The sequence below is a fragment of the Leptosomus discolor genome, chromosome 16 (assembly GCF_034619465.1).
Source record: "Leptosomus discolor isolate bLepDis1 chromosome 16, bLepDis1.hap2, whole genome shotgun sequence".
Taxonomy (NCBI): Eukaryota; Metazoa; Chordata; class Aves; order Leptosomiformes; family Leptosomidae; genus Leptosomus; species Leptosomus discolor.
The window spans coordinates 2,025,062-2,039,669 of NC_141406.1; the positions used below are offsets into that span (position 1 = coordinate 2,025,062).

A 14,608-nucleotide genomic window follows, 5' to 3' on the forward strand; every position below is an offset into this window, starting at 1 on the left:
TATTTGTGGAGAGGAGTAGGTGCCTCTGCAGCTTTCCCCATGCCCTGTGCTGCCATTATGGGACCTGGGTGGCTTCCCCCTGCTTTGGCACATGGTGCTTCTTCACATGTCCTCGGGTCCCCTGCTCGCCTCTCACTGCTGTTCTCGCTGGTCCAAAGGACCAGGGCTTGTAGGTCCTATGAGAAGCGCTGGTCATGGTTTGGAGGTCACACCTTGCCCCATCTCCTGGGGTGCCGCTACTTCTCATCACCTTTTAAGTGCAGTGGGTTTCCCATGTGCTGCTGGATGAGCTCCATGGGGCTCACCAAGGGTGTGAGCCAGCACATCATGCCCACCCCCCATCCTAAGGACCTCCTTGTCCCCATCCTTGAGGCACAGATGCGGTTTGGCAGCCAAGTTCTTCGCAATATCCCATCCCAAAGACCATGGGTACCTCAGCTTTTAAAAAGCTCTTTCCCTTTTTCTTCTGCGAGATCAGCATGGCAGCACCTGGTACACTCTGGATTGATGCGGAATTACTTCCCCAAGCGCTGAAACCAAAAACTGTTGTTGTTGTAGGATTGAGATGTGGGAGAGGAGCCTGGTGAGACCCCTCTCTCCTCAGCTGTCTCTCGATGATCTCTTTTGAACAGCCAGTGTGTCTTGCTGCTTGTGGCAGGAGCATGCTCCCGTCTGAATCATCTCTGATCCTGATCTGATGTGGGTTTGGATGCTTCTCTCTTATTTTTAACAGATGATTTGCCCTGATGGGAATAGATTTTCACAGACATGGAGCGAGAGCACAAGGGCTGACAGTGAGCTGCAGAAGGAGCCTCTTTCTCCTGCAGCACAAATCTTGCTGGAGGGGTGAAGTCTCCTTCACTCAGGGCCAGGATCCCTATGAATTTTGGTTTTGAGTTGATTTTTCCTTAGCAGCTCTTGGAGGGGAAGCAGAAGGAGGGAAGTAAAGAATTTTGGGGTGCCCTTGAGCTCTAGCTTGGCCCTGAAATTGCCTAGCCCCATGGCTGAGGGACAGAAGATGATTTGTCTGGCTGCAGCCAGGACTCTCTCTTGGTGCATCTGGTCACTCCCAGTGAACAAGTGACTGCCAGAGATGTGTTGTTACTTTGAAATAAGATTTAGGACTCAAAACCTTATGACTTGGCTAAGACCACCCAGAAATCAAGTTGGATCTTCTCTGTTGTATCGTAAAGGCTCATGTCTAGTAGACCCTGTTCACGTCTCCTTTATCAGGATGTCCTGGCGGCAGCTGGCATTGCTCCTGGGCTGTGCCCTCTGCCTGTCCTCCCCCTGCCAGCCAGAGCACTATCACTGTGTGCATCCAGATCAGGTCACCTGCTTGATGTTCTCCAGGATGGGCCAACAACGTTCTTTCCACCCTGGACTATTAAAAACAAAAAAAGGGGGGTGGAAGAGAAGGACAAGAAAGGCTGCGTGTGACTTGGCTGTGCTGGGCAGAAAAATGAGCACCTGGGCATGTGTCTGTGCGGGGAACATCCTCACCGCTGCCCTTCCTCCAGCTAGTGCCCAACGCTGCAGAAGGAAAGGAGCAGCCAACGCAACCCAACCCGAGACCTTGTGTGTACCAGGAGAGAAAAGCCCATTGCCTGTCCCCAGTAGCCCACAAACTGGAACTCTGTGTGAAGCCTCTTCATGCAGGGATGTGGCCGAACACCTTCCTGCAGCATGTAGTGGAGAGGCTCTTTCTGTGACCCCTCAAAGCCTTTGTCTTGTCCCTCAAAGCCTTTGTCTTGTCCCTCAAGAGGCGATCACGGCTGTTTTAATGCGGTCTCCAGTGATGCCCAGCTCCCTTCTCCTTGGCTTCCAGCTGGGTGCGTCAGCCCAGTCCTGTACGTCGGCTCTGTTGCATCCACAGTTGCCTTTGGTGCTGCTCTGGCCATGTCCCTGGTGGGTCTTTTCTCCTGGATACCAGTCCTGGCTCTTCCTCTTGGCTTTGTGACCAAGGACTTTGCAGTTTATGGCACTGACCTGCCCTGGGAAGTGACCTGGCTGTGCCTACCTGGGGCTTGAGTGGTCAACCAGTGATGGCCAAGCAAGCAGTGCCAAGATGCCCCCAGAGCTCTTTGTGCTTCCTCAGCCCCTGATCGTCTGTGAAAGAGCCTTCTGAAGGGCTGGCGTTGGGTGGGTATGGCTGGCAGAGAGGGATTCAAGATGCTAGGCAGTGGCTCAAGCCCTGTGCTGGGAATCTAGGAGCCCTAAATCCAGCCTGGAAAGGACAAGGCAGGATGCAAAAGAGTGATGCTGGTGTTGAAGGTGCTGTGGGGCTCGTGTGCAAGCAGTCAGTACCATTCAGACCGTGGCCCCTCTCTGTAGGCATCTTGTCCCCGAGGCTGGAGGTGGTTATATGGAAAGAGACTTCTCCTTAACCCTGTCCTGTCCCAAACCACCTTCGGCAGGGCACATCATTTCTGTGTGACCACCAGTAGTCTTTTCCTCCCTGAACCTGCCCTGTTGCCAGTACGAGCCATGGTACGAGCATTCCATGGCCGTGCTGACAGCCCAGCTGGGAGCTTCCCACAGCCCACATCTGGCCACAGCTGGCTGCCTTGTCGTCGGGCTGCTCCAGCCAGCAGCAAGGCACTGGAGGGTTTCCTACGCCGGCAGCACTGTGCAGAGCTGAAGAATACAGCTTTGTCTGGGTAAGCCTAATTGACCCTGCAAGGCTGTGAATTGGGGGGAAAAAAAAAAATCACAATGTGAGTATTTAAGCCAGCGAAGTGACTGAACATGACATTTTGGCTGTATAAATAGGATTGTCACGCTGCAAAGAGGAACTGCCGGGATTATAAAGTGACTTTGTTTTCTTACTAGAGAAATGCTCTGAGAATAGCTCTGCCTTCAGCTGCTTCGGATGATCCTCTCTGCCAGGGCTGAGGTTTCCTTTCAACTCGGTGGATCCTCCTTCCACCTGCAGCAGGGGCACCGCAGGGACGTCGCTGGGTTTGGACCTGGCTGTGATTGCGTGCAGAATATTTGCCATGTGCACCAACGGAGGGGGCAGGCTGACTCCTTTTTTAGCTTGAATCCTGCATGGATTTTATGTCACGGGGAGGGGAATCTGCTGGTGGTGCTGCTGCTGCTGAGCGTTGCTGCAGCTTCCTTCGCTGCTGCAGCTGAGCTATTCGTGGATCTCTCCCATCCTATTTTTTAAATATTTTTATCAACAATCTGGATGAGGGGATCGAGTGCTCCCTCAGTAGGTTTGCAGACGACACCAAGTTGGGCAGGAGTATTGATCTGCTGGAGGGCAGAAAGGCTCTATGGAGGAATCTGGACAGGCTGGATCGATGGGCCAAGGCCAATTGTATGAGGTTCAGCAAGGCCAAGTGCTGGGTCCTGTGCTGGGTCACAGCAACCCCATGCGGTACTACAGGATGGCTGGAGAGCTGCCCGGTGGAAAAGGACCTGGGGTGCTGGTCGACAGCTGGTTGAACATGAGCCAGCAGTGTGTCCAGGTGGCCCAGAAGGCAAACAGCATCCTGGCCTGTATCAGAAATATCGTGGCCAGCAGGAGCAGGGAGGGGATCATGCCCCTGTACCCATCACTGGTGAGGCCGCCCCTCAAATGCTGGGTGCAGTTTTGGGCCCCTTAGGACAAGAAGGACATGGAGGTGCTGGAGCGTGTCCAGAGAAGGGCAACGAAGCTGGTGAAGGGTCTGGAGAACAGGTCTGTGAGGAGCGGCTAAGGGAACTGGGGGTGTTCAGCCTGGAGAAGAGGAGGCTGAGGGGAGACCTCATCGCTCTCTGCAACTGCCTGAGAGGAGGTTGTGGTGAGGTGGGGTCGGTCTCTTCTCCCACACAAGCGATAGGACAAGAGAAATGGCCTCAAGTTGTGCCAGGGGAGGGTTAGACTGGATACAGGAAAGAATTTCTCCAGTAAAGGGTTGTCAAGTGTTGGAACAGGCTGCCCAGGGAAGTGGTTGGGTCACTGGAGATATTTAAAAGAAGTGTAGATGTGGCACTTAGGGACCTGGTTTAGTGGGACTAGGCAGTGCTGGGTTACCGGTTGGGCTTGATGATCTTAAAGGTCTTTTCCAACCTAAATGATTCTGTGATTCTGTTCTCACCCTAAAAATAGCTAGAGTGAGGACTGAAATGTCTCGTGGAGGGACTTTGCACCCTTGGGTGCAACCTTTGCTGCGGAGCAGCTCGCTGGTGTGCTTGGCTCCCCAGTTGGGACTGTGCGGGCAGTAACCTCTGCCAGCATCCCCCATCACCATCAGGATATGGTCCCCAGGCTGCAATTTCTGCCTGGTGATGGGATGGTAGAGGTACACCTGACAATGGACCTGTTGTGGTTGTTTTCCACGTGGTTGTTGAACTGGTTTGGGAAGAGGCTACACCCCCGTGTCTCCCTATAATCTCTCTAGGGGACTCAACTGCCCCAGAGCTGGTGCTGGCAGCGTTTTGGTGGCTGCTCGGGGTAGATGTGGGTCTGTAGGATGTCTACAGAGAAGTGCAAAGTCTCCTGGCCGTTCCTTGGCTTCGTGGTGATTCATCCCGGGATGTTTTCCAAGTTCACTTGCATCGATTTTATCAGTCCCATTCATAATGCGAACATTGCCTGATGCTGTTTGTTGTAGTAGGAGGAGGAGGGTTTGTTTATTGGGCTGTCACTGTGATGGATAACACATTCACACCAATTCTCTGGGCATCCAGAAAGGTGCCAGGAGACGAAGAAGGGGGATATCATGCCAAAACATGATCGCCATGGGTGTGGTTTGGCAGGGCTCCCAGCCCCAGGTGATGTTCCTGGTGTATTTGTTGAAGGTGTTGGGACTTGCTGAGGGCATTGCCACCCTCCTGATCCGCTCCCAGGGAGGGTGGAAACCCAAAATAAATGAAAGAGGGGAGCTTTGGCTGCTCCTCTCCACGCAGGAGATGCCCAGGCATCCCGCCTCTCAGCTGGGGAGTGAAGGGGAAACATCCGCACCGGCAGCCAAAAGGCACCGGGGAGCTGTCGGGATGGCAGCTGGGGCGAGGAGGGCGTCACGGCCGAGGCAGCATCCCGGCCCCAGTCACCTCCGAGGTGTGCGGGTGCCACTCAGGGACCAGCGGCGGCTGTCACAGCTGCCTGTCACCGCTGGGGAGCTGGGTGGCAGGGCTCTTCTCCCACGTCGGCTGTCAGAGACGCGCCGGAGGTGGCTGTCACCCTCCGCCCGGGTGGTTCCCCCCTTCCCCGCTCTCCTCCCGGCACATCTGATCCCATCAAGCGCGGGCTGTTGACTCAAGGATAAGCTGTGCCGCGCGCGGAGCAGGAGCTGTGACCTTTGCCGGCGCGACGCCGCGGTGAAGGAGAGCGCGGAGGTGTTGGGGTGGAGGGTGGTGTCTGCTGGCACAGGGTGCCTGGCTGCGGGGTCTGCGCCGCTCTGCGGGGATCAATGCGCGTTGGGCAGGGTCCGGCCAAGGTCCCGTTACCCTTTCTCCCTCCTTTACCCTCAGAAGGAGACACTGGGGAGCAAAGTTTGGCCTTTGAGGGCCCCTCCTGGTGATGGGGAGGCACGAAAGGGGTGGGTGCCCAGCCAGGGGGTCCCCATTAAGCTGCTTGGTGGGTACCAGCTGCATTCTTCTGTGGGAAATCACACCCGTTAAATACCACCTCAGAGGAGGAGGGGTGTGTGTGTGGGAATAATCCTAAAACTACTGTCACACGCTCATGTGAGGGGAATTATGTCTGGGAGCGCTCTGATTTTCAAGCCATCCAGGAGGTTGCTGGTGATAAACGTTTAAGTAATGAGTGACACCCGGGCAGGGGAGGTCAGGAGACATCAATCGTCACGGGGCAGCTCGGGGTCGTTAGCGCGGGGCGGCACAAGGAGGGAGGGAGGGGGGCAGCCAGCTGTCATGCTTCAAAGCTGGGGAGGGCCAACTTATCCCGGTGCTGTGGGGGCAGCTGCAGCACCTCGGGTCTGGTACTTCTCCATCAAGGGGTCCCTAGGACAAAGCCTGGTCCCCCCTGCAGCGGCGGGACATGGTCCCGTGGCCATGAGGTGTGTGTGGGGTTTTTTGTGTTTTATTTTTTCTAATACAATTACCTTTAATCATGGCAATCTGGGGGTTTTGATGAGAATATTCCTTCTGTGCTGGGGGGAGGCTGCTGCATCTTCACCTTCCATTTGGGCATCACCCCAGTTTAATATTGCGCGGGGAGGAACGGCTTTTCCTCTGGGTGGGCATCTCATGTGCACAAGTTAAAGGGGAGACTCGCCAATTAACTTCAAAGACCCCCAAACCCTTGGGGCTGTTCCCTGCAGCAGTGGGGTACCTTCCCCTGCCCTCCTGCCCCACTTTGCTTGTTTACCCTCCTGCAACCAGCAGGTCTATTGTTAAATGCCGTGATCCTTCATGTATCGCTCCCTCTAATGAACATAATTAGCCCCGAATCACCTAGGTCTCATTTTTGTTAGGAGGTTAAAATCCCTGATACACTTTAATACATTTTTGCAGTGAGCACATTTAGAAAGTAATTAAAAGGCTCAGCTGTCTTTGCCTACGTCCCTTCTCCCCCTCCCTGGGATGGCAGGATTTAATCGAGGCCAGCTGAAAGTTAGTGGAAATAAATTGTGGCTGATAAAGCGGAGGTTTTGATTTAATTCTGGGAGAGGAGCTGTTCTTGCCTGGCTGTTTAGTTCATCAAGGACTGGTGTTGAGGGGGGGGGGAGGAGGGACTTAGTTGTTTAATGTGAATAACTGATGAGAAAATGCCATTTAGGGAGGGATAATTCTTGTGCATGGCATGGTCCCACTCTTCAGAGCATCATCTCTGGGGCATGCAGACATCCCTGGGAGGTTGCAGATATTGGGGTAGCAGGAGGGGTGCTGGTCCAGGAGCCCGGGGTGGGTTGTCTCTAGGGCTGATGAGAAGCACAGGTCAAAAATACTGGCACGCTGCTGGTGTAAAGCATCCAACCGAGGGCTGGGGGCAGCAATTACCTTAATTGACTTTGTAGTCCTTCAACATCTTAATTACGGCGCTGCCCGAGGGGTGATCGGGGCCGAGGCAGCGGAGTAAGAGAAGGAGCCGGAGCAGCTGCTGGCGGGAGGTGCTGGAGATGGATGCGTTTGAGGATGCTCCCCAGACTTTTAACAGCGCCTTGCGCGGGAAGCGGCATGTAAATGTAACCTTCAGGAAGAGCGCGCGATTCCAACGCCTTGCCGCCCGCTATATTAAAACGGGATATTAAAGCAAACAGTGGTTCTCCCCGCTCGGAGGGGTGATATCGACAGCGTATTTAGCCAGGGATTTGCTGGCGTCCTGAGCAAACGGCCGGGCTCGCAGCTGGGTCTGCCGCTCGGCTCCGCGCCGTGGCTCGGCTCGCGTCCTGCCGGGGCCGGTTGCTTGTGCCTGGGAAACCTCTCGAATCCCTTATTGAAAATCCAGCCTTTGAATAACCAGCAGGGATCCCTTCCCTGGGGCTGAGCATCCCATGGGGCAGGGCCCTCTCCCATGGTTGGGGCAGCCGGGAGGAGGAGGATGAGTGTCTCTGGCCTTGCTGAGGCTGAAGGGGCACGTGGAGTCTGAGCGTGGCTGTGCTGCTAACTACCTGCCTGCTCCAGTCAGCGCTAATGAACTTATCTCTTTTTTCCTCACCCAGCCAAGGTCCCGTTACCCTTTCTTCCTCCTTTACCCTCAGAAGGAGAGCGCTGAGGCTGCTTCTTACTTTGTTCTATTTGAATATGAGCTAAATTGCCTTCCAAGCGGCTGACACTTGCCTTTTTCTTCAGCCGCAACCGCAAGACGTGATGTCTTATTAATAAATGATGTAGTTGCTGTTTCGGCTTCATTCATGACGTGGCTCCGAAAGCTTTGCAATCCTGTGCACGTGGGTGCAGCGCCCGTGGGGCGGGGGCATCATGTCCTACCTCTCTCCCTGGCCCAAAGTGGGTGTTGGGGGCTCTTATGGGGGGGCAGGAGACCCTGGATTCTGGCAGACCCAAGCACAAAGCTAGAGGCCTCTGGCTTTCCAGAAAGGGAGCCCAGCAGGGCATCTCTAAGGGGAAATATCCGGCAAACCCTATTTTTTGTGTGCATCCTGTTCTCCCCTCCCCAAAAGCTTGAATCCCGGCTCTCGCCTTCATTACCACCTGATGGCTTTCCCTGTCTCTCCTCTCTGCGCAGATACGCTGTCAGTGCCTCGCTGGTCCCCGCAGATTCCCCGTCGAGATCTAGGAAACTCGATAAAACACAGGTATGCCAGCCCTGCGAATCCCCCCCCCCCGATGCTGGAGGATGAGCATCTCCCTTTCCATCTCTGGTCCAGGACGGGGGGCTCTGGGCTATGCCTGCTGTTTCCTGCGCTGGGCTGCGCTGTCCTAGAAGCCCATTTAAATTCCATTTCAGTTCAGATTTGGTTTAGATAAGGCTTGAGTCACTATCAATAAAAGCCATGTATTATCCGTGACCTTGCCAACCTTCTTCAGCAAATTTCCCATCTCTGGATTATTTCCCTTCCATATCTACCTCAAGAAGGAAAAGCACTAGAAATAGCCTCAGTGCTTCTATTCGATGGGGCAGGCACTTCTCTGACGGGCTGGAAACTTGGCTCCCCAGGGCAGGGTGGGGTTTTGGGGGCTGTAGCCGCAGCCTGGAGCGGGCAAAGCTGGGGAGCCGTAGGGAGCCGGCGGCTAATGCCCATCCCGGCTCCCCTTGGACCCGCTTTGGAGCAGGCTGTGCCCTTCTGCATAACCAAAAGGGGAACTCGGAGTTGTGCTTTGGCATGCCTAGAAAGATGGCTCAACACCTGCAGCAGTGTTTGAGGGCAGCAAAGAAAGGGTAAATCGGAGATCAGTAGGAAAGCACGGCTCGGGAGACGTTCCTGCAGGAGCACGGATGGGGCGGCGCAGCTTCACCTCTCCCTGGCCGCTCTTTGTGTTTCTGTCTGCAGGTTTTCCACCAAGTACTGGATGTCTCAGACCTGCACCGTCTGTGGAAAAGGAATGTTGTTCGGCTTAAAATGCAAAAACTGCAAGTACGGCAGAGTGCTGGAGCTGCTTGTGCTGCTCCGGGATGTGGCGAGGGGGATAATCAGGGTTTTGCTGGTGGAGCCGAGCAGCGGCTCACGCACGGGGAGACCAACCAGCCTCTTGCCAGCTCATCCTTACAGGAAGCTTTAAGGAGACATGAAATTGGGTGAAGAACACCCCAAACCAGAGCTGAGGTTGGGTCTGTGTATCAGGGTTGGGAGTGGGGTCCTTGGGGAGGGTGCTGCCCGCCAGACCTCGGCTCTGCTCGCACCAGAGCTCTGAGTCAGATCCTGACAGCCTCCCTGCTCGCTGCTGTCCTTGGCCTGGCTTTAAATACCGACGTTAGAGGGTGACGTGAGGAATTATCTGCAGGAGATGGGGGGATGGATGCACGGCACTGGGGGCTGAGAGCGGCTTGGGCGAGAGCATCGCCTGCCTACGGGGTAGCTCCGGGCATTGGATGGGTTTTGCCCACAGCCTTGGGTTGTATCCTCTTATTTTTTTGCATCCAAAAAATGTCTTGTGGCCTCTGTTTTCTGGCGACGTTGTGGCACCAAGAAGCCAACCCACCCCAAACAGCAATTAAAGCTTTGATGCAAAGGAGGTGGGCCACACTGTCTGTAAAATTGGGCAAGGCTGGAAAAAGATAGAGAAGCAGAGGCTGGGGCCACTTCTGCTTTAAACCTGGTGTAGCCCGTCTCTTACACAGTATCGTGCAGCCATCAGCACTTAGTAAAGCTGCTTCTGGAGACACGCTTGCCTCTTCTAGGGATGGGTGCTGGGAATACGCTGATTGTCTGTGGGTAACTGAGTTAGCTGGAGCTATGAAGTGATAACGATTGCTGTTGCTGTTGATTAAAGGCTGATGAGTTAGCAAATTGGGATTTAAACCTGGACAAGAAATGCCTGGTTACTCTGCAGCTGGTGGTGGTTTTCTGGAAGTGATATTATCAAATCTATGTATTTTAAAGTGATGATTCCTATCGCATTTAATGCTCAAGTAACTGGAGGCTTTGCTGCCTATAAGCCCTGCCTCCCGTGCCTGCCCAGGGCTGGTCCCTGTGCGGGAGGAGGGATGCTGAGACCTGGCTCCGCAATGCTGTGGCTCAGCGTCAGTCCTGCTGCCCGTAGTCGCTGAGAAAAGAGCAAGTTAATTCCTCTGTTGTTAAAAGTTAGGGTGAACACAAAGTATTTAGGTTCACTGGCTTTTCTGTAGCCACCCGGCCCCAGCACTGTTTTCCCCAGAAACAGCAGAGGAACAAGCAGGTAAACCAAACAGACAGACCCCAAATCCCCCCAAGCCTCGAATACTGAATTAATCTCTGCTTTTCCCTCTAGGAACGGCTTTGTAATAAAAGCTAACACACACGGCTCCTGAATTTTCATTACCCAGCTCATTGACTTGTAGCTGCTGTCTTTTTCTTTTTCCATCCTTTACCCTTGTTTTTTTTTTTTTTTAAATCCTTTCCTCTTCTTTGCCTTTTCCCCCTTGGCTCTCCCTGCTCCGCCGGGGCTGCCGCAACAGAGCGTGAGCCGGGGACTTGTTTCCATCCCTAATTAAGAACGAACGGAAAGGTTTCGGGGCGGCGGGAGCCTGCTTATGCCTATATGCATGACCCGGGGGTGAAGCCCTCCGTAGACTCCTGCCCCAGCTCTGCAAAACCAGGCAAAGCTCTGCAGAATATTCAACGTAGCTGTAAATGCTCTCATTATTTTTGTTAAATGTCCTGGTAATAAAGCTAGGAGGGGAGGGGACAATGGCAGAGATTCATCGGGAGCCAAAGGGGGCTGAGGCAGCCGCTTCCTTCCCCTCTGCTGCTCTTGAATTTAATTAAGCATGAAGCAGCGTTAGCGCTGGATGGTGGTCGGGGGGGGAAGCGGCTGTCCCCCCGAGCGCGGGTCTCTGCTGCTTTTATTTCAGCCGAGGCTGGCAGAAATGACAATTTTGGGCATCCTCAGGCTGGCTGGTGGGTGCCTGGCCCCCTGCACCTGGCAGAAAAACAGGGGAGCTGGGCAGTCCCCCCTCAGGTTTGGGGGTTCCTGTGCACCCCCCCTATCGGGGCAGATGCACCCCCCATGGCTCTCGTTTGCCAAGGGCATGCAGCGCTCATCCTCCTAGCCAACCCGCCCTGAGGCTCCGGGATGTGCATCCCGTAGCGCTTCTCATCCCTGCACCCATAGCCTGGGGGGGACGGGGGGCAGCTTGGGAATCGTGGGTCTTCCCGAGGGCAAAGCAGGGATCCGGGAGGATTTGCCCGTGGGCCGCTCGGGCAGCGTGCATGACCGAAATACTGCATCAAGTCACCTTTCTGGGTGGAGAAAGGGTCCCCAGTCTGCAGCGATGCTCCCTGCTCCGAGCGGCGTCCCTCCGGCTGTACCCGTGGTGCTCCGCATCCCCTTCGCCCTCCCTTCTCACACCTTTTTCCTCTGTTCCCCGCCAGGCTCAAGTGCCACAACAAATGCACCAAAGAGGCCCCTCCGTGTCACCTGCTGATCATCCACCGCGGAGGTAAGGGCCTTTCTTCCCCCTTCTGCCTCCGTGGATGTTGCCACCAGGTAAAACTTTCAAAAGCCCCCCGGGCGATTCGGGAGCCCGACCCTCGCTGACGGCTGGCCGGCAGGACAGAGGCTCCCGAACCGCTTGGGCGCTCTGTGAAAATTTTACCCACCGTTTTTTCCGCTTGTAGGGAGACGAGCCGTTCGGGGCGAGGCAGATTTGCATTGCAAACCACTTCCACCCACCCTTCCCCTGCCTCCTTTTCTTTTCAGATTCCCCACCGCACGGGGTAAGTGCAACAGGTTTTAGCCTTTTGCTACCGTTGAGAGCTTAGGGCGGACGCGTGGGACCCGAAATCTCCCGCGGCGCTGTCGGTGCATGGGGGTCCCCGCAACGGGGACGCGGCCGTGCCCCTGCGGATGCTCGTGGTGCTTTCGGAGCTGCCTTATCCTGCTCTCCTCTGGGAGAGCCCGTCCTAAAATCCGCAGAGGAGAGAGAACTTTGCAGCAGGACGACGGGCGTCGCTTCCCACCTCTTTCCTTCCAGATTTTTGGCCAAGTGCTCCCCGATGGCTAGAGGACTGCGACCGCCTAAGGGAAATGCTTCCAATTACTATTGCCTTGAATTTTGAGTTCTTAAGGCCGTTACTCTGTGTTAAATACCACCAAAAACATGCTCATTGGTTAAATCACGGGGAAATGTATTGCACTGGTGGCACCTCGCAGGGCAAGCGGGGATGCTGTGGCTCAGAGGGGGCAATTTTGCAGCTTCCACTCTGGCCCCCACGCCCTTGCTTGCAGCAAATTTGGGTGGAAGTGGCTGAAGACCCCCCCATCACACTCTGAGCTGCTGCAAACCCTGACCAGGAGGCAGTGAAAGCAGCGTGCAGTGCTGCTGGGGGCAGGTGGGCTCCTGGGATGGGTTTACGGCTGCAATCAGTGATGTTGCAGGAGCTGGAGCTGCCCGCTGTGTGTTCGAGCACGGGAGCAAGGAGCAGCATGGCTTTGGGGTGGCCTCAGCGTCAGTGAAATAGCCCCCCCCCCTCAAAAGCTCTTAAATGCCTTGCCCTGCAGCTGGCCAGTTCCCAAGTCCCCTGGGCTGCAGGCTGGCTTCCCCCCCCCCCCCCCAAATCTCTCCACTAAGAGCAGGATGCTCTGAGCCGGCTCCTTCCCCCAGCCCTGGCAAGCTGTAGCGAGGAAGAGGATGGTGCCTCTTCCTGATGCTGCCTGACCCCCTGGCTCGTGGGGTGGCTGCTGAGCCTCCCCAAATTGCAGCCCCTTGGAGAGGGGGAGAAGGGTGCAGTTTGCATCCCGCTGTGGGGGGCTTTAAGCCTCCCACCTCCTGGGGGGGGGGGTTTGGCTGTAGCCTGGGAGCGGAGGGGAGCCTGAAGGCTGGCTGCCATCCTGGGGCAGGAGCCGAGCGGCTGGAGATGCTGTGGGGGATCGCTTCGGAGAGTGATTCAAGAGAGGCTGGCGAACGCAGGGTGGTCCCAAGTGTTCCTTCAAAGCCTTGATGTCTCTCCATCTCTCTTCCCCCCCCTCCTCTCCATCCCCTTTTCCCCTCTCTCCCTTCTTAATCCAGCAAGGTTAGTCCGGACAGAATCGGTGCCCTGCGACATCAACAACCCCTTGCGGAAACCCCCCAGGTATTCGGACCTGCACGTCAGCCAGACGCTCCCCAAAACCAACAAACTCAACAAGGTGAGCTGCTCGACCAGCCCTGAACGCCCCCTCGGCACCCACCCCCTGCCAGAGGGGACTGGCCCCACGTCACAAGAACATCGGTGGCTTTTGCCAGTTCTTCATGTGCGGCTGCTGCGCTTGCAGACAAAGGGGCCAAAGCCAGGGGCATTTTCAGATGCCCAACCCGAGCTGGGTTGCTCGAGCCACCCCGTTTGCCTTGGCTTTCCCAGGGGGGATGCTCCTTGCACGAGGAGCAGCACCTTTCCCAGGGCGTGTCCTTCCATGGAGCATTGATCCTGTTTGCTGGGCAGGGGCATGGCTCAGAGATTAATTTCTAAAAGAAGGAATTTAAGAGCAAAAGGTGCCGTGCCCTGACCTTGTGTTTGGGGCAGGAGGGGACTGGCGGGTTGTCCCCAGGATGGGGCATCTCCCAGCCCCTCAACCATCGGCCAGGACCAAGCCTTGCAGGTGACTCCATGGGTCTCCAGGTACATCCACTGCTATGGGACTGATGTGTGTGTCAGTGTGCGGGTAGGAGCTGCCTAGAAACCTGCTTGGGGGCTTAGATTAAAAAAAATAATTCCAAGGACCGGTGCTAACTCAAGAAGCAGAATGAGGGTGAGCTTGGTGTTGAGCTAGGACGAGCTGCGCCGCGAGCAGAGCTGCAAACCCCTCACCCCTCGGGTTTCCCAGTGTGCGTTGCATCCGCCAAGGTTGTGTCTTTTAAAACGAAAATGGGATCAGCACTTTCCAAATAGACTTGTCCCACTGGTCCTGCTCCGTTGTGGCCTCTTTTTCTCCAGATCTAAGCTGAATTTGGGCTGCTTTGAGGTCTCTGCTACCATCTGAGACTTCTGTAAATAACGAATTTATTGTTACAAATAAAACAAGCGCAGAATTTGATTGTGTCTCTGGCAAAGCTGGTCACGCCAGACCTGATAGAGCACCTGGGTCGCTCACTTCTATTGCATTAATAGCAATAAAACTGGCACAGGGTTATTTTGATGAAATTTAGAGCCTGTTGCCTTCAGTGGAAAGTTTCTTGTGGGCAGCTGGAGGTAGCGCAGGGGGAGGCGTTTGCAGGCTGGAAGTGCTCGAAGAGAGGGAGATCCTTGATGTGATGGGGAACAGGCCGTCGAAACCCTGGCTTCCCGAAGCCTGGCAGGACCCCCCGGTTCCTCCCAGACCTCAGCAAAGGCTGAGTACCAGGTGATGCTCTCCTGGATGCAGCTTTTAAACGTAAATCTCTTTGGAGATCCCAAGTGTAAGGATCTGCTCTGTTGTGGTTATTACGGGGTGGTGCAAATGGCTTTGTGAGGCTGGAGATCTACTCCAGGCATTCAAAAGAAAGAGATGTGGTTTTCTTTTTAGTGTCCATCCTTCCAGTGATTTGTTTCATTTTATTAGAGAGCAGCGGGGGGGTGACTCGGCTCGCTGATAAAGG

General features: G+C 55.1%; 1 protein-coding gene across 2 annotated transcripts in view; it reads left to right on the plus strand.

The window, feature by feature from the left end:
• Window positions 1–14,608, plus strand: part of KSR2 (kinase suppressor of ras 2) — an 84,910-nt gene that overhangs the window by 35,204 nt on the left and 35,098 nt on the right. The window contains exons 6-10 of one of the 2 annotated variants that reach the window (XM_086474158.1): window positions 8,141–8,210; window positions 8,907–8,990; window positions 11,427–11,494; window positions 11,673–11,771; window positions 13,064–13,182. In XM_086474158.1, the coding sequence (XP_086330284.1) occupies window positions 8,141–8,210; window positions 8,907–8,990; window positions 11,427–11,494; window positions 11,673–11,771; window positions 13,064–13,182 (440 nt within the window). Of the gene's footprint in view, window positions 1–8,140; window positions 8,211–8,906; window positions 8,991–11,426; window positions 11,495–11,672; window positions 11,772–13,057; window positions 13,183–14,608 lie in introns of both variants that reach the window. The other variant, XM_086474159.1, reaches the window with a different exon arrangement.